This window comes from Aspergillus brunneoviolaceus, assembly GCF_003184695.1.
Source record: "Aspergillus brunneoviolaceus CBS 621.78 unplaced genomic scaffold BO95scaffold_30, whole genome shotgun sequence".
Lineage (NCBI taxonomy): Eukaryota > Fungi > Ascomycota > Eurotiomycetes > Eurotiales > Aspergillaceae > Aspergillus > Aspergillus brunneoviolaceus.
Window position 1 is genome coordinate 163,713 of NW_020290760.1, and position 25,773 is coordinate 189,485.

Below are 25,773 nucleotides of genomic sequence, written 5' to 3' on the forward strand. Positions count from 1 at the left end.
TGGCTGGGATGGGGACTTTGAGACCGCAGTGATGGCCACCCAGGTTTTCGTCATGAAGTATTATGCCTGCCATTATCGCTTGAGCTCAATCGAGAACAAATGCCTCTTACATAAATGATTCAGAGTTGATCAAGTAACCCTACCTCTCTCTCTTCTTCACGGTACCATGTACTGTGTACTGCTACCTCTCGTGGGATGAAAGTGTATGCAAGTAGTACACACCCGCTCAGTTGCAGTCGCGTAGCAAGCCTAGATGCTGTCCATCAGGAGATTGACTGATGAGATGGACACTGAGAGTGAAGCGCGACATCCTCACACCATTTTGGGCGATGCATGAAGATGCCACCGGATAAGTTCTAAATCTAGGTGATTCTCATCGGAGGATCTGGCTCGCTTCGCCACTCCACGCGGCGTCGGCGTGAAGACCGAAGTGGTACAGATCGCCCGCCAGGTTCCACTGCAGCCAGTCTGTACCCATCTGGTGACTCGCCCATGGGCCGTGATACGAGAAGGCGATATCGTCGAATACCGGCAGCGTTGACGGAATACCCTCAAACGGCGCGAGTGGCGGGAGATTGCTGCCACTATTGTTGTCACTGCCACAAGGGGTGAGAGGAAGTGCAGGAGGAACCACATTCTCCTCCCCGGGCAGTCCCTGGCTCAAACGAATGAAAGGATCCCCATGTTGGCGGCGTGTGATAGTGATGACACCAAAGTACGGGACGGTGATCCTGCGCGGATGACCCTCGTCGCACGTCCCACCGCCAACGACCAGGTCCCGCAGGGCTCTATGACATTGGCCGCACAGCGAATGGGCCTTGTCCTCGGCGCAGACCTGCAGGACGGCGATGGTGCGGTGGATCAGTGTCCAATCGACGGCCTCTGTGGGTGATTCCAGGTTCTCCGGCATCGGCGGCGGGGGCCTTGGTGTGACGGGGGACCGTTGGGTGGAGGGAAGGTTCAGATACAGCACCACGCCAGCGGCCAGTGCGGTAAAGGCGGTCAGTTTCATGCTGTTGTCCACCTGCGCGGTCCGGGGATCGAGGTCGTACAGCGCTACAAACGCCTGCAGGAATGCTCGCGCACTGCGGGCACACGTTGTCCGCCCGTAGGCGGCACAGTGGCCTGGCTCCGCCATTGTAGTGGTGGTAGTTGTCTCCAGGCTCTGCAGGAAATACGGCAAGTACAAGAACGCTTTGAGCTGATGAATATGAGACAATCGATAGAGCCGCGCGCTCTTGTCCGATCCGTCCGGGCTGGCGGCAATCTCCAGGAAATCCAAGTAGCCCAGGGGCAACTTGCTGGTGACGGCATCAATCTGCTCTTCCACGGCGATCAGCTGAGACAGTGGCACGGGCGGTTGGGCCTGCAGGCTGTCAATCACGCGCCCCGTAAGTACAGTTAAGTGGCGCCAATGGTACCGGATGTGGGATGACTCCGTCGGGGCGGGGATGTGGAGATCGCACAGATGGTCGGGGATCGAGTACGGGAGCCCGATCATCAGACTGATCCAGCGGTCGGCACCGAAGATCTGCCAGAAGACGGCGTCGTAGGCCTCGGTTTTGCGATGGGTTTTGTGAAGCCCGGCCAGCTGCAGGCGGGTGTTGGCCGTCCGGAAGACGGACCAGGCCCGGCATGGTTGCAGGGCACTGAGCAGACACAGCCCGAGGGCGATCATGCATTGGTAATCATAGACATGGCCAGTGAAGCTGCTCTCGGACAGGATCCAGGATTCGACGGGTTTTAGATAGCGGTCGTGATCGCCCGTGCTTAGTGCCAAGCAGACCAGCAGACTCCCAAGCAGCGAGGGATTGCGCGAGCGCACGGCGCGGGTGGCAAAGCTCTCCAGGGTTTTGTCTTCGGTGTCGCCCCATCCTAACCCGAAGGAGGCGCGCCAGGTCGCCCACCAGTCGCTCCGCATTTGAAAAGTGGTGGCGATCTCGGCGGCTGTGGGTAGCACAGCTACCATTGTGCATAGATTGCTCCGGATGAGTTCGCGGACTCGCGCATCAGAGTGGCGGTCGATCGCGCGGGGGGGCTGCGTGTGCGGTGCCGCATCGGCTTGCCCAGCGATCTAGGTGTGGAATCAGAATCTGCCTGCCTTGGATTGAGATACGAGTGCAGCTTCCCCGGGGGTCTAACCCACCCTGTGGTCCTTGAACAGCTTCATAACGGGGGCATCATTACTCTGAACCAAGTCGTGACCCGCCGTAGCTCCTGCATGATCAGTCCCCACGACGGCTCGCGGCGATGCGAGCCACTGATGAAGGGAGTCCAATGCCTTGAAAAAGGACCGCGGTGGTATCGCAGTAGGACCGCCATAATCCACCTCCGCATGTGGGGTGGTGGTGGAGGGCCGGGGAGAGCCCGGCGGGGACGACCGGCTCTCCCCCTGGGGTCGACAGGCGATGTTACGTCTCGCACACTGATCACATGCGTTCGACTGCGACGACTGTTTCAAGGTCCAAGTGCAGCGGACTTTCCGATGGCGGCCTAAATGGGGACAAAAGTTTAGATCCTCCCTTCCCTGTGTGGGGCTTAAACTCACAGGCCAAGCAATTGCGCGTGCCTTTGCGCATTGGTTTGAGCGGCATCCTTTTCACCTTCGCCTGTGTGAAATGCGCCATCCAGACAGCTCAGAGCGACCTTTCAGGTGACTAACTCGGGCAATTAGTCCCCTTTAGCCCTTTGGGGGCCTTTGGTGGTCAGACAGGTTGGGAGGAAAGAAAGACGAGAGGAGGAAGACAAGGACGACTCAAATTCGCCCGGTTCAGTTTAGTTGGTTGATGTTATCGCTTAGTCATTCGTAGCTCGTCCGGCCTCAGGCCGGAATGAGGCCAGCACTCCAGCTATTCGGTAGCTATGTGAATATGATCGCGCTCCTGGCTACAGATCTCAAATCCTGAATTGGTTAAGCGCCATCCCCTTCTACTTGGTAGATAATTCCACTTGTGCAGGTCGCGCTTGTGCTTCAACTGGAGTACAGTGTGTCTACATGCAACTAACAGTCACAGCTGCTGACCAACATACCCGCAGCACAGCAGAATGATTGCTGTACTGTACTGTAACTCACCATACTGTACTATAAGTTACGCACCATAGATAGCTTATCGGTCGCACCATATGCGATTTTACCTCGGCTCAACCTCCGCTACCCCAGAATCCGACCACAATTTAATTGACCCCCTCATTTCTTCCTCCTTCTCCAACTTCAGCTTCCTGCCATCAATTCTCCATCCACCATCACCCACCATATATTTGAACCACCATGTCGTCGCAACCCTACACCTACAAACACTTCAACATCACCTTCCCGCCGGACCGCGAATATGTCGCCCACGTGGAGATCAACCGTCCTTCCAAGCTAAATGCCTTCATCGAAGCGTGCGCGCCTCTCCTTCCCCCCTTCCCCGCGATTCTGCCACCCCTACAATCCACAATCCACAATCCCCAGTCTTAACACCCAGAACAAACAGAATGTGGCTCGAACTTTCGGACATCTTCACCCGCCTCTCCACGGACCCCGCCGTCCGCGCCATCGTCCTCACCGGCGCAGGCCCCAAAGCCTTCACCGCCGGCCTGGACGTCCACGCCGCCTCGGAAGGCACCCTCTCGCCCGAATCAGCACAGATCGACCCCGCCCGCAAAGCGACCCACCTCCGCCGCCACATCCACGAATTCCAGCACTGCATCTCGACTCTCGAGAAATGCGAGAAACCCGTCATCGTGGCGATGCACGGCTTCTCGCTGGGGCTGGCCATCGACCTCAGCGTCGCGGCGGACGTGCGCGTCTGCACGGAGGACGTGCGCTTCGCCGTCAAGGAGGTGGATATCGGGTTGGCCGCGGATATCGGGACGTTGAGTCGATTGCCGAAAGTGGTGGGGTCGTTTGGGTGGGTGAAGGAGGTGAGTTTGACGGCGCGGGAGTTTGGGGCGGACGAGGCGCTGCGCGTGGGGTTTGTGACGCATGTCTACAAGGATAAGGAGGCGGCGGTGGAGGGCGCGTTGGGGTTGGCGAGTCGTATGGCGGGGAAGAGTCCTGTTGCTGTGCAGGGGACGAAGGAGTTGTTGAATTGGTCGCGGGATCGGAGGGTTGAGGATGGTATGTTCTTTTCCTTGTTGTTTCGTTTTCGTGGGGATCGGGGAGTGATCATGATGCTAACGCGTTGATAGGGCTGCGGTATACGGCGGTTTGGAATAGTGCGGCGCTGCAGACGGAGGATGTTGAGGCGGCGCTGTTGTCGGGGATTCAGAAGCGGAAGCCGACATTTGAGAAGTTGTAGCTTGTTGTTCCTTTTAAATGAGGTGCTCTCGATGTGTATATTAGATTCTGGTACTGCTGGCTTAGTACATCTTAGAACCTGACCGTATGAGTGGCTTTTGCGGACAGAAGGTATTGCCAACGACTCAAATTTCTGGTGAGAAAGTTCTCTGTATGGTCTGGGGCTCATCATTAGGATGAAACTAATGGTTGGAAGCTTTTTCTGATGTTCAACAGTTGGTCTGGTCTATCGTGATACGTTCTAATTGCTGACGCAGATATGTAGCGATCGTGTATCAGACGTCGAGGTGCTAGTCATGATAGCCATCATGGCTATATGATGTAACCAGTCTCAGATGGTCACAGCTTGTCGTACACTACGGAGTTGAAGACCGCTGATGCACGACAATTTTTGCTGTTCCCGACGTCCAGAGATTTGAATACAACTATCCTGATACAAGAGAAAAATGCCTGTGCGTGGATTGGGATGGATTGAGGCACAGAAAATACCAAGTAATCAACCTACCCATGACCTCTACCTCAAGCCTTGAATCAGCAAGATCAACCTCCCAACCAAAATCACTATCCAGACAAGTTGAGTCCTAACAAATAGTTGAGCACCATATCTCAAACTTCGTTGCTACTCCTATACACAAACTGACTCGCCAAAGTGGGCATACACGGAGGAATGTGACTAGTCCATCTCCACAAGGACCGTCCCCAGCTCCAGCAGTGCCTGACAGGTCTCACATGGCAGTCTAGATCCTCCGAGGTGGAGACTAGAATACTGTTTTGGAGAGACCCGGGCAGGAGGAGGCTGAAACGCTTGGTCCCACCCAGCCCAGCCGCCAGACTGTCGTGGTGGCAACAAGGTTTCAGATTCAAAACAATTTGTATTTTGCGGGTATGGAAAGTCTACAGAAGAGATATGTCTCGAGTCATACAGCTACGCGCGAGTGAGGGAATGTGTCACGGAACTTGTGGCAGGTAGAGTAGCGGCAAGTTGGCGTTCCTGCTGCTTGCCCTAAGTCCTGAGTAGTCCCGAGCTGGCGGAGGACAGCCTCTATTTGTGCAGAGCTGTGGGGTTCCAAGAGCTTGGCATAGTTAGAATCATTCCAGGAAGGAGAATGTGTTGTGCACTTGGCTTTGTGACTCTGCAAGAGTTGGGATTGAATCCTGTGGGCACGTCATTTCTGGCATCATCGGCGCGGTCGTTGCTCGTTCGCCAAGGACTGCATCACCGAGAAATGACCGATCAGGACGGACTTGTCAACTGCTGAAGATGTTCGTGCTATTTTATCTCCGAGACTAAGCTTCAGCAGCACTGGGATCAAGTACCAAGCATGAAGATACACCACGACACACTCATGCCCGCACAGCAACATATCCTCCACCGTCAAAGATAATCCGAGCAACACACCCTACCTGTCGTGGGTAAGCAAGCGAACAATCGGATTTCGGATTTAACCACCGCGCTTGACGCCCAGCACCACCCAAGTAAGATCCACAATCTGTACCCCGCTCTTTCACTCCGTCACGCCCCCCCCAAACTACCAAACTAACAAACTAACGCATCTCATTTCCCGCCCCGCTAATCCCAGATCGAAACGGAACTACACCCTTTGACATCGACCCTGTCACCCTGCCAATATCCACTCGACATCCCATCCTGCAGAACTCCAGCTCATTCCTTCACGTCATACCCACCCTCACAGGTGGGAAAAATCCTCCAGAATACACTCTGCGCTCCGCACGGTCCCCCCTTCCCCTTGCTCGCCCGCTTCCGTAGACCCGAAGATATAGCACTTTGTACCCTTGAACCCTGTCGATCGGCGGGCTTGTTTGCGCTTCTGTCTCCGTTCGATGACTCTATTCGTAGGTGGAAGGATGCTAGAGTCCACGAGGGGGGTAAGTATCCGAGCATCGGGATCAAACACCCCGAACCTCCACGTCGAAAGGGTGCGGTTTGGGAGTATTCCCCCGAGCTGCAAGCTGCGTGCAGAATGCCAAGGTTGGAGTGCATCTACCCCATACTGAACCTGAGACTGGGGGTGTTTGACATGCTGATTCTGGTCCGATGGCCGAGGTCGGTGGGAGAAAGAGGAAGAGAGGGAAATTGTCCGTGTGGGATGGGTTGAATGGGATTTTCCACGTATTGGTCTGGAGGTCAGGGGTATATAAGGGAGGGAGTAGCCGGCATTGAGTTCGATTCATCATTCAGACAGTCCATAAGAAGATTGACAGCCAAGAACACCACCACAATGAAGACCGCCGCTCTCGCACCGCTCTTCTTCCTCCCCTCTGCCCTCGCCACGACGGTCTATCTCGCGGGTGACTCGACCATGGCTAAGAATGGAGGCGGGTCGGGAACCAACGGTATGTGTAGGACATCCCTCTCTTAACGGCCCTGCTGATAGACATCAGGCTGGGGCGAGTACCTCGCTAGCTACCTCTCCGCGACAGTGGTTAACGACGCGGTCGCGGGCCGCAGCGCGCGCTCGTACACACGCGAGGGTCGGTTCGAGAACATCGCCGATGTAGTGACGGCGGGCGACTACGTGATCGTCGAGTTCGGCCACAACGACGGTGGCTCGCTGTCCACGGACAATGGACGCACCGACTGCTCCGGAACCGGGGCAGAAGTCTGCTATAGCGTCTACGACGGGGTCAACGAGACCATCCTCACCTTCCCCGCCTACCTGGAGAACGCCGCCAAGCTGTTCACCGCCAAGGGCGCCAAGGTCATCCTCAGCAGCCAGACCCCCAACAACCCCTGGGAGACCGGCACCTTCGTCGACTCCCCCACGCGCTTCGTTGAGTACGCCGAGCTGGCCGCCGAGGTCGCTGGCGTCGAGTACGTCGACCACTGGTCCTACGTGGTTAGCATCTATGAGACCTTGGGCAATGCCACCGTCAACTCGTATTTCCCCATCGATCACACCCACACCAGTCCTGCGGGCGCGGAGGTCGTGGCTGAGGCGTTCTTGAAGGCGGTTGTTTGCACGGGTACGTCGTTGAAGAGTGTGTTGACGACGACGAGCTTTGAGGGGACATGTTTGTGATTGAGCAGATGGATAGACAAAGGAGTGGACGGATAAGGACAGGAGTTGTCATGTATAGTGGTAGTTTGTGCATTGCAAATGGTATCTGAACTCGGCTCGCTTATGCTCATAATCGAGAACTGGACATTTCTATGTTCAGGTTTGAGGTTTCTATGATATCTCCTCCAGCGTGGCTTTCACTATCCCACGCTTCTCAACTCGGTTGTAATATTGCACCAGGTTCGGATAGTGAGTGCTTGATAATTGCCCGGCTGCCTGAATCTCCCAAAGAACGGGCCAGAGGGAACAGTCGTCAATTCCAAAGGAGGCACCACTTGCGAACGGCTGTGTCTGGATCGCTGCTTCCCACCTATTTAAATATTCGATGCCCCTCGATCGATCCATCCGATTGCGCCAGGTGGCTAGGAGTTGGTCGATCTCGACCAGGAGGCTACCCCCGCGCAAAGCTTCCACGCCCGGTTGCACGAGCTCCGAGGCATGAGTGGCAAAATATTTCAGGATATTGGAATCGTTAGCAAGCTCAGCTCCATGGCCAATGTAAAGCGGCAGATCCATAGTCTCGGCGCCCGTTGCAGTGGTCGCATCGTAGCGAAGTCCGTTCTCGCCCAGGCACAAACGAACCCGAAGGTTAGCTACGGGGTCCGGCCCGACCACAAGCTTGGCGGTCGTAGCCGTAACAAAGTTGACAACATCGAAACCCGCGCCGTAGACCCCGTCCCAGTCAAATTCGGTCGCGTGGTTTTCCTGTCCGAACGCCCGAATCAAGCGCTCGGTTTCCGCTGGGTGCCCGTGGATCACTGCATGGGCATGGTCCTGGGTCTTGGACACTGCACCTTGGCCCCAGATCGCGTCTCCAGTTGGGTTGAGATAGGTGCCAATGTGACGAAAAGTTAGGGAGATCCGCTGTCCGCCATACGCTCGCTCCTCGGAAGACTTCTCGTCCGTGGCCCGCTTATCGGGGCGAATGCCGTGCAACCACCGCATGTTCGTCTGCTCCCCAAGAATGAACAATGACTCGTGTGGCATAGGTATGCGTTGCGTAAGGCGACCGCTCTCAGTGCCCTCCGACTCTTTCCCCTTGGTTCGCAGCACCATCACGCGTTGAGCACCAAGACTGACATTGCATATGAAAGAGCCCCGCACAATGTCCAAAGTCTTGTCCGAATGCTCCGAGATCCGGTCTTGTCCGTCCCGATAGAGTTGGATAAGCGCATGATTGAGTGGGTGGCCCAGAATACGCTCAATCACAACCCGTACCTCGTCCACCGTAGGAGTGAACGGTTGCAGTAGCGGCGATTCGTCCGCTGGGTGACGGTAGATCGGAATTGATCCATCATTCAGCGCACGCCCCTGCACCGCCACCAACCGCGGGACCTGCCCAGAAAGATGATACATCTTTTGCCAAGCCACCTCATCCCGGATCTTCTCAAAGGCTTTCTCTGGCAGCTCCAAATCGTATAAGATCCTGGAGTCGCCCTCCCCGATTACATCGCCCGGCCTGTACACATCGCGTTTCCTCGATTTCTCGCTTCGCCGCGTTTCTGTGTGCGCACCTGACTCGCCCTTGGCATTCGGTCTCTTTGTGCGACGGACACGTGTACGGGCCTTGACTGCGCCAGGATCCGTGGATTGTGCCTCCGAGGCATTCCGCACTCGTGCGCGGGCGATATTAGCTAGCTCTTGCAGGCTCTGGTTGTCGTGATCGGAGAACTCCGCCATGAGATCTTCAATCCTGCGGCGCCGGCCGCTGCCCACTAAAGCTTCGGGGCTCTCATTCCTGGCCGCCGATCGGGATTTGGACCCGAACCCTAGTCCATCCATGATCCCTTCGATTTCAGCACGATTCCCTGTTCGTACCGGACGGGGATTGCTACTTTTGGCGATCGCATCGGTCTCCTCCCAATCCAGCTCCTCCAGCAGCTCCTGCGTGGTGATCCCGCTGGCGCCGAAGATATCTGCCATGCGACGCATCGCCTCCTCATGGCGGGGGAAGCTGCGGTACCCAAGACAGTCCTCGACCAGAGTGACTGAAAAGCCATGTCGCACGGCGTCGAGAGCGGTAGCGTAGACGGATACATTAGATAGCGACCCGCAGAGGTATAGCTCAGTGATAAACCGGGTCCGGAAGGAGAGGATGAGATTGTGGTCGCTGAGCGCGGAGTACCCCGATTTGATGATCAGGGTATCTGATTCTGAGTCGATGGCCGCGAAGACGGGTGCGGGGAATTGCGCCCCAGGCGTTTGCGGCACACAGCACCGCGGTGTCTTGGCTGAAAGAAAAGCCTCCTCATCGATGGTGTGGCCATCGTCCATCTTCGGGTCACCAACTACAGATTCATCCTCTGGCGTACGCTTGGCTCGAGCGTCCTGGTCCTGTCGACTGAGCACCACGAGGTCTTGGCCGTCCGATGGGCTGATTAGAGGTTGCGGGGACTGGTAGTAGGAGCGCACCCATATCACGTCCCCATTCCGGCGAAAGGCGCTGGCGAGTTGAGCGATGTTCTCTAGAAAATCGGCAGTATTGGGAACATGTAGGGCTCCATTCGATCGCACAAAGTCATTCTGGAGATCTAGGAGGAGAAGAGCTTTGCGGGTTTGGATGGTGGGCAGATTGCCGGACTGGGGGATGAAACTCATTGTAGGAACATGATCAGGAGGTAAAGGGGGATTATCGCAAAAGAGATCGATAGGAATATAGCTGGAAAGAGCAGGGCTGAAAAAAGAATTATCGTGGGTCAGATGCGGGGATTGTAGAAGGCGGGGTTGAGAATGGTGATAATACGGTAGAGAGTGGAGGAATGAATGTCAGGAAGAGAAATGATGCGGAGGGGGAAATCCAACGAGCGAAGAATCCCGTCGACACCTGACTGCTGAGGCATTAAGCAGGATTACTTTTCCGATGTGTCGGCCGAATAGAGAAGCGGTGTAGCGAACCTTGAAGCAAACAACAAACAGCAATCGTCAAACAGACCAAACAAGACACACGAGCCAAATACACCCAACAAGACAAATGCAACAAACATAGCAAACACCAGCATGTCCCCCAGTCTCTAGTGTTGGTACTCGGCTCGGATGAAGGTGAGGCTTATTGACTTGTGAAAAAGAGCTACCCCGGACAATCTTGTCGAATAGAGCAAGGTGAAAAAGAGTTTACTGATAGTCACAAGCCACAATGTCAAGGTAGGTACCAACGCGACACGAGATAGTTGAGGACAATAGGCAATGAAATTTGAATTTCCAAATAACTACCTAACTCGTCTGTATGACGGAACAGGGCTAAGAGTGGAAGGTGTGTACTATGTTTTTCTCTTTCGAAAGAAACTCATAATAACTTGAAACGACGACCATATCAACGCCAGTACCGAGTAATCAGACCGTTTCTCTCGCTAGCGAAACAATCTACCGCAACATCGTTGCGTTCGATGCCAAGTATTCTCATGCTGATCAAAGTGCGACGAACGGAGTAATTGAAGTAGCACTAAATCATTGAAATCTTCCTGAGTGATACTCACAAGGCCAAGTAAAGACGAGTAAGGCTACAATCATACCCTCTACTATACCATGTCGCGTTCGTCTCAAACTTGCTGCCTCTTTTGTGAGCAAGTATTATTCCACGCATTTAATCTCCTCGAACACCTCACACACCCTAGGTTCCTTGCGCGATTCTCTTCAGCCATTCTGCTCCACCTTATGGCATCTTTCGATAGTGTCACAATACCGTCGCCAACCCTCCGCACAAGGAAAGATCGGAACCTCATCCAAGCCGACGTAGTGATGATAGTTCTTTAGGGACCAATCCGGTCGGCGGTTCTCGAGGCAAAAGAAGAGCGTAGGAAAGGCGATCCAAAAAAGTGATCCTGCAGTGGCTTCTACCAGTTGCCCATCCCACTCCGAGACACCCCCGACCACGCGTGAAGCATCCCGAAAGGTCACCAGATCGCACGTCTCGCACGCACCTGCTGCGGTCGCATCGAAGCTAGGTCTCGGCTGAATGATACCCCACGGACGACACTGAGAATACAGGGGCGACCCCTCGACGAAGATCATCCGCTCGTCAAATGTCCTCAGCACGCGGGCCTCTAACTCCTCCTGCAGGTCTTGCAGGCGAGGAAACCCAACGCGCGGGCACCGTAAGTTGCACCGATACCCAGCCTCAAAGGGAGTGATGGGGCAGGCCAGGTCTCTCGCGTAGTCCAGAAAGCACAGTTTCGTCGTTGGAGGCTGATGGAGGAGCATCCTTCTCCAACTGGCCTCGGGGCGTTCGTAATATTCCTTATGAAAGGGACCCGAGCATCGACTGAAGTATTCGGGCCAGATTTTCTCGATGATAAGCGGGTTGGCGGTGCGTGGCTCGCCTCTGGGGGTGTTTTCGGCCGGCTGGAAGAACAATGCGGTTTGGATGGCTCGCGATTTGTTGATCAGGTCGTGCCAGAGGTAGCATACTCGTGTTGTGACGAGTAAAGTCTGCATATCCATTTGGAGGAGGATTTGCTTCACCAGCTCTGGGAAGCAGAAAATCCGGTGAGGTGTAGTTTCTGCCATGGCTTTCGTCGTTCAGAGTGATTATAGCGATGAGATGACTCGGTAATGTATGAGACAAAGTCTCCTCGTGGCCAACGAGTGCTGGGAAGTATAGCTTTGAAGCGCGGTCGCAAGAGTCATCCTCGGCGTCACTCTTCCGACATCGATAGACTTGGCTACGGTAGCAGTACCGTTGATGCAGAACTGTGATGCACTCATGATGACGATGAGCACATCTTGAAAAAATTTTAAGGATAAGGACAACGAAACTGCGCTTTTCGAACATGGAAGTATGTCGCGACTGCGACTCTCGAGTTCATCTTGGTCGTGAAAACCACAAGTAGCTCTGTGGCGCATTTATCTAGTCGCAGATGACCACCACTAGAGCTCGGATGAAGAAGACAGACAATTGAGTCGCTCACATTTCATAATTTGCCGGGTGGCGATGGAGCTTTTGAGTGCCTAGGGAATATCGCACTCGTTGCTGAAGTCGTGTCGATTGTTCTATGCATACAATCGGTCGGACGCAGGTACGAACCTCGCATACCTTGGCTCAAAAACAAGCTCCTTCGGAGCATTCATTCCTTAGTTTCCTAGTAGAACAGTAGCAGAGGTCGGTCATGAGCGCTATCATAATCCTTGCCGAATGATAAGCCAGATGTTTGCTTCTTTGTTTGTATCGGTGCTCCCGCGGACGGCCGTCGGACGAATGTAGACAACATCGATCACAAGGTTCGACTGATAACGCCAGCAGGAATGGGTGACCCTGTAGACATTTGAGTAATCCATATCTTAGGTATCAGCGTTTATGGATACCTATGACTCCCTCCTCTCCTCAAGCTGCAATTTCCTACTTCCACTATCCACACTCCCTTCGAGCAGCGCAAGCTCTTCAGTGGTTAGGGAACTCCCAGTCCCACTCAAACCATATAATAACCCCGCATAAACAGGACGGATCCAACACGGACCCGGCACAGAGCTGACCATCAAATACCATCTCCGAGGGCACAGCTATCTCCAAACTCTCTACAGAGTACGAACACAAGGATCATATCCCACTACTGCACGCTGCGCTGCCATCCCGAAAAGGAAAACACGCCCCCCCACACTTCAACAAGCATGTGAAAGCGCAAGCTTTCATTCATCCTGCTTCCTTTGAAAGTATCCATCCAACCACGTGCCCACCACCACGGCTCAGAAACCACCGACTCGCAAGCCAAGAACCGCGACAAGTGAGCCATCCCCAAAAATCAAGGTTCCCAGCGCAAGTACCGAGATTCTCCACAAATCAGTCCTGATAGAACTTCCCACGTGTTGGCCGTTACCCCTCCGATCGACACTCACTAGACCACTGTTTAGGCTACGCGTAAATTAAACTAAGTGTACGGCACTGCGAGGTGTGAAGAAACCCAGCGGGCGGCTTTGCGAGCGCTCGGCGAAGCTGCCCGTTAGGGCTAATGGTCCGGATCTCCGGCAGTGCCCCTCTGTTCGACTGCAGACTACTAAGTCTAGACTAGAGTGTCAACGTTCCCTCCCCCTTGCTAGCGCCTGCTGCAGGTTGCCCTAATAGATTGTCAAACCGGGCCGTTGCAAAGTTTCGTGATGGCCTTGGGCACATTTTCACATGTTTTGGTGCTCGCAGGTGCAAATCGGCTAAGCTTAGCGCAGTCGAATAGCAAGAGCTTTGCCGAGAGTGGGGGTCCAAGCGTTAAGCGCACTTGTGGGAGTAAGTCACAGTATGTTAGACTCGCGATCAAAGTTGATCAGACAGTTGGTAACTTTGAAGCAGTTCTTGCAAAAGTTGCGGGCAAGGGCAAAACCAAACGGAGACTTACCCCCTTTTTTTCTCTTCTCGAAGACCTCAATTAAGTTAAACCGATTTAAGTCTATGACTGTTAAGAATTAAGAGTGGGTCCCCCACCAGGCTCCAAGCCGTGGTTTCGGCTATCAATCTGCGACAACCCGCGAAACGTGGGTCGGGGGTACTTCGGCGGACGGTTGCCACTGGAAATTTTTCTCTTCTGTTGGGAAGATGGCAATGGTAGGAGACAGATGTCGTAACGTATGTTCATTCACATTATATCCGAGATATGAAGTATGTACATGCGACGCGAGCGCGTCAATTATTACTCCTATACCTATTTACTGCGGCCATGGTCCACATCGCCGGGCGCAGCAGGGCGACTAATCGCACGCGCTGATGTACTCGAAGTAGAACTTGTGGGCGGAGACACTGTCCAGGAGCGTCCCGTCGTTGCCTGCGGTGGAGTCCACTCCAGTCACCTCGGTGATGTCCGAGGTCGTGACGGTCACGTCGGTGTCGCTGGTGATCCAGTACTCCGGGCTGAAGTGGTGGTAGCCGAGAAGCTTCGGCGGGAGCTTGGGGACGATGTCGTCCGTATGCGTGACGCGGTAGTTGCTGCCCTTGGTTTGGTCGGTGATGTAGTCTGCCAGGGCAAGGTTGCCGATGCGAGGTTGGCCGAAGTTGTACTATTCATTATCAGTCCTTAGTTCGAGTCTAATGTGGGTGAGATAGGGTTAGGAACATACCAGGTCAACGGTGTACCCGTCGTTGCGGAGGACAGTGGCGCCGATTGCAGCGAGGGCAGCACCCAAGCTGTGGCCGGTGAAGACCAGGTCGTAATCCGAGTAGGTGGTGACAGCCGCCTCGACCTTGGAGGCGATAGTGCTGGCAACTGTCTCCCAGGCTTTCCAGAAGCCACTGTGGATCTCGCAGCCAGTACAGATGCTGCTTGCGTCTGTAAGACCAAAGTCGATGTTGGCGATCCAATTAGAGAGATCGGAGCTGCCACGGAAGGAGACAACAATGGCCTTATTTGTCGAGTCGACAGCGACGAAGCCCGCCGTGTCGCCGAACTCGGCAGTTCTGAGGTGGTTTGTCAGTCGACTCGACCAAGTTAAATATGCGATCAGGAAACCTACTCGTTGAACTCGTCGAGGACAGTGGGAGCAGCAGCCACAACCAGCGGACAGTTGTCAGCAGAGCAGGAGAGCGCCGTGCTTGCTGAATCGATGTTGGTCGAACAGTAAGCGGCCGCGCTATACTGCGCAAAGAGGTCCATCTGGTCCAGCAGGGTGGTGGAGACAGCTATGACAGCATTAGCATCGTGGAATAAGACTAGATTGACACGAGCACGTACATCGACGCTCGATCGGCGCGGGGGCAGCCTGGGCCAGCAGGCCGAGAGCCGCGATAACCCCTAATTCCCGGGTGTAGAGCATCGTGAGTGGAAGAGAAAGAACGGGGAAGTTGGGTTAGGAGATGATCTGCCTGGATCCTGGGGATACCACAGAGAGTGGCGATCAGCCATCCTTTTATAGAAATTCTTCCCCTTATCCCTTGCGGGAGGGGAATTCGTCGGGGTTCTGGCGTAGAAAGTCCGAGTGATACGAGCCACTCCGGGAGGGCGGGGGAAAAGCAAACCCCATGGCCAAATTGAGAAAGAAGACAATTGAAGGCTATACCCATTGCTCCTAGCTTGAAGCCAAGGACTGACAATGGGGTGGAATTGATGGGGCTCTAGGGGCGGCCCCCAACAAACGTTGCTCCGTCGGAGGAAGATAGGGCAAGGCCACGGGAGAAGGGGAATGCCACTGGAGTGCACACGGCCTAATATCCATAGCGCATTTGCTTCTTCTTTGCTAATTGCCACGCGTCTACAACAGATAGATGCACTGGTAGACGGGATAATTTTCTTGAGCATTGGTGTCAACCCCTTCCGGATGGACCCGCCCGGCATTCGAGGCTAAAGCGCGATGCTTGTTCAAGCCTGATTGCTCTTCAGCCGGAACAGCGTGACTGACCTGCATGAACGGGCCGGAGTGTGCATCCTGCAGAAGCAATCAGAAAGAAATCCCTATGAGTTAGCGTCTTTGGCGCGGACTGTCGTTCTTCTCGAAAGACCCACCTCGTTCGGCTTAATTGGGCGCGTCTAGCGGGTTGAGTCTTCTGAGTCTTCTATAACGACAATTGTTATAGTCCTCGCGGACACTTCTTATTCACCAGTGAAGTGATCACGGGGTAGGTTGCAATTTAAAGTCCGCTCCAAAAGTCAGGATAATCGAATTTTCTCCCAATTAAGGACGCACGCTGGCCGTCTGACTGTGTTTTGGGGTCAGGGGCTTGACGCTATGTTTCCCGCTGTGAGGAAGATACTTACCTGAAAGTGACCGGCCCCATGGACACTGCGCCACCAATTTTCGATGATCGCGATACTGAAGAGAAGGTTGTTTTGGCCTCGAACATCGAAGGTAATTTTCAGGGGCTTGGTGCCTGAGGCATAATGTTTTGCTTGGAATGAGGCCGGATCAACCAATTCTCCCGTTCCGAAGTCATCAGCAATGATCCAACTTATCCATTGCATCTTATCTCTTGAGGGACTTCTAAAATTTTTCAGATGAGGTTAATGTAGCGTCAGAGTATGGACTTTAGTCTGCTTATGTAGCTCGACAAGATTCGTTGAAGTGGCTTGCGAAAACTAATTGTATGATTCATCATCATTTTCCCGATTTCAATCCAAATCTGATATATACGTTTTCGGGTTACCTTAATAACGACTTCGCCTTAATCCTAACTACATAGCGGGCCGAGGGGGTAAGTTACAGTGGTTGTACTGCGGTTTACTCCGGTTATATAGAGTTATAATAAAGTTGTATAAAATTCTAACTAATTATAAGCCCTTCAAATCTAGAAGTACTAATCTTTATGTAAATAATAGATTATACTAAAACTATATCTTTTTTATTAGATCTAAAGTAGTTTTTATACTATTTATTATTATAATATACTTTAATCTTAGAGTTATACTAACTGTTGTATTTTTTATTTATATTTATTTATAATAGTAATTTAAACTATTGTTATAACTGTTCTACTCTGTAAACTAAGATATAAATAAGTATAATCTTATTTAAATCTTACTAAAAATAGATATTATCTCATCGAAATCTTATTAAAAATAGGTATTATCTTATTAAAATCTTACTTTACTATTTACTTTTTCCTTAATATAGTCTTTCTAATTTTTTATATATATAATTATTTACTAGAGGCTAAAATCTTTTTTTTATATAATATATCTTAACTTCTATATCTTTTACTATTTATTTTCTTATTTTTTATACTAATCTTTTTTTATTTTTTTATTTTTTTTATTAATTTTTTTTTATTTTCTTATCTTCTGTACTAATCTTTTTATCTTTTTAAACATATTCTAAAGTCTATATTCTTAATATTTTTAATATCTACTTTTTTTTATCTGTAAGTAAGGTAAGTAAAACTAAGTTTTAATATTTATTTTAGCTTTAAAACTAAAATTTTAATATTTTTTTATAAGTAGTTTTTAAAATTATAAAGCAACGCCCAGCAATCTTTTATAATATATAATAATATTTTTTTTTTAATTATAATATATAGTAATCTTCTATAATATATAGTAACTTTTTATAATATCTAGTAATATAGCCGGGTTGTATAATAAGTTAACTTACCTATTAACTATATATAGAAAGCTTCTAGATAATATATATTTAAATAATAGTAATAAAAACAAAAATAAGCAAGCAACAGAACTTAATTTTAAAAAAAAATATATAGAATTACAGAAAATATTATATTTAATTTTATATAAATTATAGCTTAACTGGCTGAAATTATTATTAGTTAAACTATATTAGATTAAACTATAAAATAACTGCTTGAAATATATAAAAAAAAAAAAAAGATGTTTTACTAAAAATAATATAAAAGTATCTGGTCCGTAGTAAGATAGACGGATAATAATAATTTTTAGTATTTATTTTAAATAAGTAGAACTAAAATAAAGCTGACTATTTTATTTATTTTTTATAAACAGTAAAATATACTAATAAGATAAATTATAAAGATATTTTCTTTCGGCGGAATATAAGCGATAATAAAAAAGAAAAAACTATTTAAAAAATTTATATTATTCTTATTATAATATACTTATCTAGTTAAATTAACTAAAAGTCAGAAGAAACCTCTATCTTTGGAACTATTTATTTTGGAGATAAGTAAAATAACTAAAAATATTAAGTATTAGACTAATATAAAAAATCTTTATAGAAGATATAAATCTGTATAAAACTAGAAAATCAGATTATTATATTAAGAAGAAGAAAAAAATAAACACAGAAAAGATAGTAACAGAGCTATTTAATAATATAAAAGATTTAAAAATCGGAGTTTCTAAATTAGATCTTAATAAAAATAAGTTTTAGTAGCAAGCTGAGGCTTTAAATAAAAAAAAATAATTGCAACTTTTTTATAAATTAAATATTTATAATCTAACTAAACTTTTCTGGTTGATAGTAAAAATAAATCAAGTATTAATTTTAAATAAGTTAAAAAATCTTATTAAAGCCGAAAAGCTTATTAAAAAGATAAATAAAAATAAGAATAAGAATAATTTTAAGAAGTTTGCTAAAAATATTAGAAATAATATTTTTAAAATATTAAAGTATTTAGTTATATCCGATTTTAAAACTCTACTAATAATAAATAAGAAAGATAATCTAATAGAAATTACTTTTAAAAAGCTTGAGAAGCTGGAGTAAATCTAGTAATTTATTAATAATTTTAATTATTAAAGAAAAAATTATCTAAAAATCTGCTAAAATCTTGGGATCGAAGATCCGGAGTATTTATATTTATTAGATATAATTATATTTATAATATTAAAATTCTGGTAATCTGTTGGAATCTGGGCTATTATTAAGATTATAATTAAGAAAGTAGTATAGAAAGTATTACTAGTAAATATAGTTAAACTAAAAAAAATATAGTAATTTATTAGTATTATTTTTACAGTAAGTAATTTAAAAGATTTTAGTATTAGACTTTTATAACTAATTTCTAGAAGTATATAATATATTTTAAAAAAAAAAACTAAGTTTAGAGATAAACTTGCTGCAGAAAAACTAAAAAAGCCGATTTTAATATTAATATTATTATATTTAATTTACTAATAGCAGACCGAGATTTTAAATATTATAAAATAGTTAGTATTATATATATATTATAGAAAAATATAAAGCTAGACGAATATTAAATAGATTAATAATAAGCTAACAGCTGACTATAAAATCTTTACTAAATAAAAGTAATATTTAATAGTTATATTAAATAGTTATAATATATTTAAAAGCTGTTATAGTATTTTAGATATTAAAACCTAATATATATATAAGTATAAAAATAAGTTTAAAAATAAAAAAAATTGCTCAAAAAATTATTCTAATAATATTAAAGATTATTTCGGGTTTATTATTCTAGATAAGGCCTATAATCTGTATAATAAAATATTAGAAATATTTTAAACTGTATAATAGACTAGAAGTAACTTTAATCTTTTATTTATAGTAATATCTTTTTTTAACAACTATAATAGTAATTTTATTAGATATTTATAATTATTTTTTAAAAAATATTTAATATCTGAGATAATAGAGCCGGCAGTTATAAAAAAAACTTTAATTATATTTTTAAATATTTATTATATAAATCTTATTTTTAGTAAGATTTTTCTTAAAAGATATATTATTTATATAGATTTAAATAAAAAGATATAATTAGTACAATTTTATACTCTTCTAAAATACTTAATAATCCGAAGAATTCTTATATTTATAATCTTATTTAAAAGTAGCTGGATAATTAGTAAGAATATTTCTTCTATAATATATAAGATATTTAATATAAAATTTAATTCTAAGAAATAAAAAGCTTATAAAACTTATTAGATTAAAAATTACTATATTATAGTGCTTAACCAGTTAGATAGAAAAAATCTATAATACTAATAGATTATAGTATATTTTTATTAATTAGTTTTAGAAGTCTTATAACTTAATATAATTTTGTTTAAGCCGACTCTTCTAGAGGCAGATTTCTTTAAAATAGTTAATTTATAAAAAAAATACAAGCTGATATCTAGATAAATATAATATTTATAAAAACAAAAATAAGTTAAAAATATTATTACTGTTAAAATATTCTATATATAGTCTAAATCTTAGTAGAAAAGCAGGAATAATTTATAAGTAAATATAAAGTAATTAGCTATACTTATTTAAAAAATACTAAAAATACAAATTATATTAAAAATTTTATATATATTAATATAATTCAAAAAGAAGAAGTTAATTATATAAATATAGTTTCCGGAGAAAAAGCTCTATATTCTAATAACTTTATAAAAGATTAGATTTAACATAGAAATAATTTATAATAGTCTAATAATAAAAAAAAAAGCTGATATTATTATATACTTTATAAAAAAGTCTAAAAAATATATAATTCTAATTATATTTTTTTAACTTAACTCGACCGGTCTTAATTTTTAGAGATTTTACTAAAATATATACTTTTTTAATATACTACTGTTATACGCCTAAAAAAAACAAGCTATAGAATATTTTTAGTAGTTAGATTAAAAAAAGATTATTTATATTTTTAAGTATTATATTTTTAGTATATTTTAGATAATACTAAATAACCGGTCGAGTAATAAAGCTCTTTCTAGTTTAATAATTAAACTATTAGAATTTTTAATATTAATTCTAGATTTTAAAAAAGAAGATGTTAGTATTAGAGTGGCTAACGGCCAGGTCAGGTCAGGTTAATTGGAATTTTTATACCTGACCGCCAGGTTATGGCCAGGTTAAGGAAATTTTTATATCTGACCGCGGTATAGCTAAAAAAGAAATAGTTAACTGTTTTAACTATTTTTAATACCAAGACCTGCCCGCTATATCTATTTAGATTCTAGTATAATTAAGATATATCTAGGTTAAGCAGTTATTAACCTGACTATCTTAACTATTATTTAAAAATATATAAAAACAAGTTTTTAAAATTAGAAAAAATAACTAAGAAAAGTATTAATATCTTTTTTATCTCTATCTTAAAGAATTAATTAGAGATTTCTAATAATATTAATAAAATTCAGCTTTTTATAAAATTATGGTTCTTACAGTAAGAAATATATATAAAAATATATAATTACAGCTCGGTTTAAGCTGTATATCTTAATTATAATATATAATATTAGAAAAACTGTATATTTACTAATAATCGGATTACTAAAAATAAATATACTGTTTTTATTTTATTATTCTTCTTCTTACTTCAGCTTAAATAGTCTATTATATTCTTATTTCTATTTAAAAGAGCTGAATTATCTATATAATAGATTAAACTTAAAGAAAAACCTGTATAATATTATTTATATAGTTTTTTTCGGCAACCGTACTTTCCAATAATTATCTTATTAAATATTAGATACTATAAGGACAGTCTACTATTTTTATTTTTTTAATCTAGTTAATCTTTTTTATTCTTTTTATCCAGTTAATCTTTTTAATCTATTTAATTTTTTTGATTTTAAGCACCCCAGAGACCTGCTATTAATTATACTAATTTTATTTTATTTATTTAGTTTAACCGACTTTTTTATATAATAATAATATATATCCCGAAGTTTTTTTATATTTTTTTTCTTTTTTCTTTCTCTCTTTATACTTAAAATTCTTGTATTTTAGTACTAAATAGATTAGTTTTTAATTATTTAAACAGCTTTTACAGATACTATATTTTTTATAAAAGACTTTATATAAGTCTTTTTTAGGCCTTTTCTATAAATATTAGAATAATCTGACTAATCTGATTAATTTAACTAACTAAAATAAATAAGATATAGCAAACGCTTTAACTATATTTAAAATATAATAGATTATATTTATACGAAAATATATCTTAAAGTAAAACAAACTGTTTTTATAAAATTTTTTATTTTTTTTTTTTTATATCTATTATTTGCAGAGTAGTCTTAAAATTATAAGTTAATTATAATTATTTAGCTTATTTTTAGAGAATATTATTAAGTCCTCTTTTTCTATTTTTTAAATATTTACAAACTATAATAATATTTAAATTAAGATAAGCTTTTTAAGCCAGATTTTTTTTTTTTTTTAAATCTTCAGATTACACGCGTCGCAAAGAATCGGAAGATTATTTTATATCTAATTTATAAAAAAAAGTACTTTACTTTCTAGAATTAATAGTAAAAGATAATCTTTTTTAAAGCCTGTATATAAGTTTAAAAACCGCTATTTTACTTCGGTTAGAAGAAGATATTAATAATATAAAACAGCTTTTAAAAAGATATATTATTCTTTAATAAAATCTCTTATATCTACTGTATTACCTATTTTTATATTCTATAATACCCGGGAATTAAAAACTTAAAAACTAGTTTTATAAGCTACTATTTTTGTAAGAATTATAAAAAAAAAATACTATTAGTAGTATCTAAATAAATAATTAATTAGATACTAAGTAAAGAACTATTATAGATATTTATTTATTCTTTTAATATAAATCTTTTTTAATTATTATTTTTTTTAGGTCTCTATAGTTTATAATAAACAGAACTTTTAGAATTAAGTTTTATATTTTATAATTGTCTGTCGCCTATTATTCCGAACTATCAAGTATATTTAATTTAAACAGATAATTAATCTTATAGTTTTATCTTTCTATTAAAAATTAAGTTTTTTTAATCGAGCGCAGATTAAAAAATATTTTTTAGAGTTATTAAAAAATATATATATACAGCTGTTATTAAAGTTTTTAAATATTAAAAGAATATTAGTTATAGTAGACTGCTGGACCAGTTCTAATTAGAAAATATTTTTTATTTTAATTAGATATTTTTTAATAAAAAATATAAATTATTATAAAGTTCTACTAGACTTTCGACTAATATCTGGATCTTATACTAGTAAAAATCTAGCTATAATTATTCTATTAGTTTTATATAAATATAATCTATTCTATCGGTTGTTAGATATAACAACTAATAATACTAGTAATAATAGTTTAATATTTAATATAATCTTATCTGAATTCCGGACTCAGCTCAGTTAAAATATCTAGTTTTATAATATTTTACTTAATTCCGATCTTATAATAATTATTTAAAGCTAGTATTATATATTCTGTCTTATTTATATAATTTAGCTTGTGGTTAATATTCTTTTATAGAAACTTTAGATTAAGATCTTAAACAGTACTGTCGAATATATATAGAAAAATTATAATAAAAATTTTAAAGCCTTTTTTAGTATTTTAAGAACTTTTAAAAAGATATATTTTAAAAGCTATTTATAAAAAACTAATACAGAAAGCTTCTACCATAGTAGAAATTATTTAAATTAGTTTTTTATAAATAGATTTTAAAGATCTTTTTTTAATAATAATTAATAATACTAATTCTTAATTATAGATTTAGAAGATTATATAATTTGTAAATACAAGCTTTTAATACTATAAAAAGTTCTAGTTTATTTAATAACTTGAATTAGACTCGGTCTACTATTTTTTTTTTAACTATAAAACTTACTAAAATTTAATCTATCTTATAATTTACTGGATATTTAATTTTTGTTAAGTAATTAATAGTTTTATTTAGTACTGTGATTATAATAATATTAATTATTTTTATTCTACTATAATTAAATAGAAATAGATAAAGTATTTTTTTAAACTTTTATACTTTTTTTTTTTTTTTATATTATATTTATCTGAAAACAGTAGGCCTACTGTTTATAAGGTTTATAATATTTATAATAATTTTTTTAATTATCTAGATTATTTAATTAACCGACTGGTAAGAAAGCAGGTATTTTAAAAAAAAAAGATTTTTAAAAGCTTATAGAATGTATATTAAAAGCTCCGAAAATACTACTATTATATCTATTAGATAAAAGACTATATTTATATAATTATAATTATTCTAGATCCAATATTAAAGCTTAAAAAATTTAAAAAAAATATCTGGCTGAATAATAATACTAACTAGTATCTTAAATACCGAACTATTTTTAAAAAAATATTTTATTTCTATTATAATTAGAATCCGGTTATTAATATATTATTAACTATCTTCGGGTTACTGTCAGGCCTGGATAAAGTTTTTTATAATATCTTTAAATACCAGAGATTCTTACCGGCAGCTGAGATATTTAAAAAACTTAAAATATATTTAGATATTAAAGATATATAGCTTATTAAAATATCTTTAATTAAACTAATACTATTCTAGATATTATAAAATATACTAATATTCTTACTTACTAAAAGTCCCGCTGTAATTAGTTTTCTATTTTTTATTAAATAGCTAAAGATTTTTTTTTAGTTGCTATTAATAATATTAATATTAAATATTTATTTAATAGTTCTTAAGATATCTACTATTATCGCCGAAGCCGTCTCTATTCTAATATAATTAAAATAATAATATTTTAAATATATACTGATTATTTTACTATTAGTAAGAAGTATTAGAATATTCTTAATAATCTTAATCTAAATTCGATTATCTTTACACCTAAAAAATAAGAGAAGAATAAAATAATTATTATTTTTTATATTAGTAAAAATAAGAATATAAATAATCTTAAAGATAATTTAGAAAATAAATTATTATTAAAAATAGAAAAGCTAGCTTTATCTGAGTCTTCAAATATTATATATACTTAGATAGAGATAAAAACCCGGTCTTTTTAATTTTTTTGTTATTATAATTATTATTCTGAATAGTATAAAGAGTAGTATAATCTTATTAGTTTATTTAATATCAAATTTTATATTTTTTATACTAGATTTTATAAATATTTTTTTTAAAATATAATATACCTCTCGGGACCACAGAAAAAGAGGTCGAGTAGATTAAACAGATTAAATAGATTAAATAGATTAAATAGATTAAATAGATTGAGCAGATAAGCTAAATCTAGATAATATTATTATATTATAATTAAAAGTATATTATACTTTATATATTATCTGTATAAAAAAAATATATATATTATTAATTAATCTGCGGTTATTAATTTATCTGTTATATCTAATTTTTCTGACCGGCAGGTATAAATAGTTAAAATAATAATTATATCTTAATCTAACTGTAACTGTACAGTTAAAATTTTTTTGTATCTTAACCTGACCGCCAGGTTATGGTTAGATTAAGGTTAAGATATAACGGTCAGGTTAATCCACTCTAGTTAGTATATTTAAAATTATTATAAAAAATAGCAAGATAATATATCTCAAAGATAAAATATTTTTTAAAAAAAATAATATTACTAATTCTAAATAAGTTCTTAAAATTTTTATTTTTTTACTTAAAGATATAGCTTTTAAAAACTCTAAAAATACTAAAAAATAAAATTTATATAGAAAGATAAAAAAAAATAATAAGACTAGAGCAAAGACTGCTAATACTAAAGAAAAAAATACTAATATTTAAAAAAAAAATACTGCTATTAAAAAGAAGACTACTAATACTAAAAAAAAGAATACTAGTAATATTAAAAAGACTGCTGCTGCTGGAGAAGAGAGTACTATTATTAAAAAAAAAACTATTAATATTAAAAAAAAAAATACTAGTATTAAAAAAAAAATATTAAATAGATTATTAGAAATATATCTAGACGGATTACTTTCTAAAAGATATTTAAATTAGCTTAATCTAAGTTTCTTTTAGTTTATTAATTTATTCGGAGAGAAATATATTAGCCTAATATATACTTTTTTTAGTAGAAGTAAGCTTCTAAAATATAGCAACTTATTATATATAAAATATGTCTCGGATAAGTATATATTTATAATATAAAAAATAAAATTATATTATAAAATCTAAAAAATTATATAACTAGAAATATAAAATATAAAATAATATATAAAAATTAGAATTTAAATAATTTTCTAATATTAACTGGGCGTGTTTTAAATCTGACTTAATATACTAGTAAGTAGATTAGATTTAAAAAAAAAATAAATACTAAAAAGAGATAGTCTAACTATCAGAATCTATTATATAA

At 41.0% G+C, this 25,773-nt stretch overlaps 6 protein-coding genes across 6 annotated transcripts; 2 read left to right on the forward strand and 4 right to left on the reverse strand.

The window, feature by feature from the left end:
- Positions 1-68: 68 nt before the first annotated feature.
- Positions 69-2,594, reverse strand: BO95DRAFT_514050 (Zn(II)2Cys6 transcription factor; the record flags this gene model as incomplete). Its single annotated transcript, XM_025591649.1, has 3 exons — positions 69-2,074; positions 2,147-2,493; positions 2,549-2,594. 3 exons carry the CDS (start codon positions 2,592-2,594, stop codon positions 374-376), a joined length of 2,094 nt encoding a protein of 697 aa, XP_025442719.1. The 3' UTR covers positions 69-373.
- A 706-nt stretch (positions 2,595-3,300) lies between these two features.
- Positions 3,301-4,445, forward strand: BO95DRAFT_442324 (enoyl-CoA hydratase/isomerase family protein). The gene is made up of 2 exons (XM_025586394.1): positions 3,301-4,102; positions 4,174-4,445. Exons 1-2 carry the CDS (start codon positions 3,478-3,480, stop codon positions 4,281-4,283), a joined length of 735 nt encoding a protein of 244 aa, XP_025442720.1. The 5' UTR covers positions 3,301-3,477; the 3' UTR covers positions 4,284-4,445.
- A 2,077-nt stretch (positions 4,446-6,522) lies between these two features.
- BO95DRAFT_361790 (rhamnogalacturonan acetylesterase RgaE) lies at positions 6,523-7,323 on the forward strand (the record flags this gene model as incomplete). The annotated part of the gene is made up of 2 exons (XM_025582540.1): positions 6,523-6,637; positions 6,686-7,323. 2 exons carry the CDS (start codon positions 6,523-6,525, stop codon positions 7,321-7,323), a joined length of 753 nt encoding a protein of 250 aa, XP_025442721.1.
- Positions 7,324-7,361: 38 nt separating this feature from the next.
- Positions 7,362-10,120, reverse strand: BO95DRAFT_119655 (isochorismatase family protein family). Its single transcript, XM_025580434.1, has one exon. The coding sequence runs from the start codon at positions 9,958-9,960 to the stop codon at positions 7,474-7,476; it is 2,487 nt and encodes an 828-aa protein (XP_025442722.1). The 5' UTR covers positions 9,961-10,120; the 3' UTR covers positions 7,362-7,473.
- A 1,367-nt stretch (positions 10,121-11,487) lies between these two features.
- Positions 11,488-11,826, reverse strand: BO95DRAFT_335933 (uncharacterized protein; the record flags this gene model as incomplete). Its single annotated transcript, XM_025581936.1, has 1 exon — positions 11,488-11,826. A coding segment is annotated over one exon (339 nt), but the record flags the coding sequence as incomplete, so codon positions are not given.
- A 2,117-nt stretch (positions 11,827-13,943) lies between these two features.
- Positions 13,944-15,087, reverse strand: BO95DRAFT_388217 (lipase family protein; the record flags this gene model as incomplete). The annotated part of the gene is made up of 4 exons (XM_025583553.1): positions 13,944-14,334; positions 14,395-14,731; positions 14,788-14,953; positions 15,006-15,087. The coding sequence occupies 4 exons, from the start codon at positions 15,085-15,087 to the stop codon at positions 14,029-14,031; spliced, it is 891 nt and encodes a 296-aa protein (XP_025442724.1). The 3' UTR covers positions 13,944-14,028.
- Between the last annotated feature and the right edge of the window lie 10,686 nt (positions 15,088-25,773).

Bases quoted from the DNA above. Each gene is read 5' to 3' on its own strand.
- BO95DRAFT_442324 (XM_025586394.1), top strand. From the start codon at position 3,478: ATGTGGCTCGAACTTTCGGACATCTTCACCCGCCTCTCCACGGACCCC. The intron at 4,103-4,173 runs GTATGTTCTTTT...ACGCGTTGATAG, and splicing joins GGATCGGAGGGTTGAGGATG to GGCTGCGGTATACGGCGGTT.
- BO95DRAFT_119655 (XM_025580434.1), bottom strand. From the start codon at position 9,960: ATGAGTTTCATCCCCCAGTCCGGCAATCTGCCCACCATCCAAACCCGC.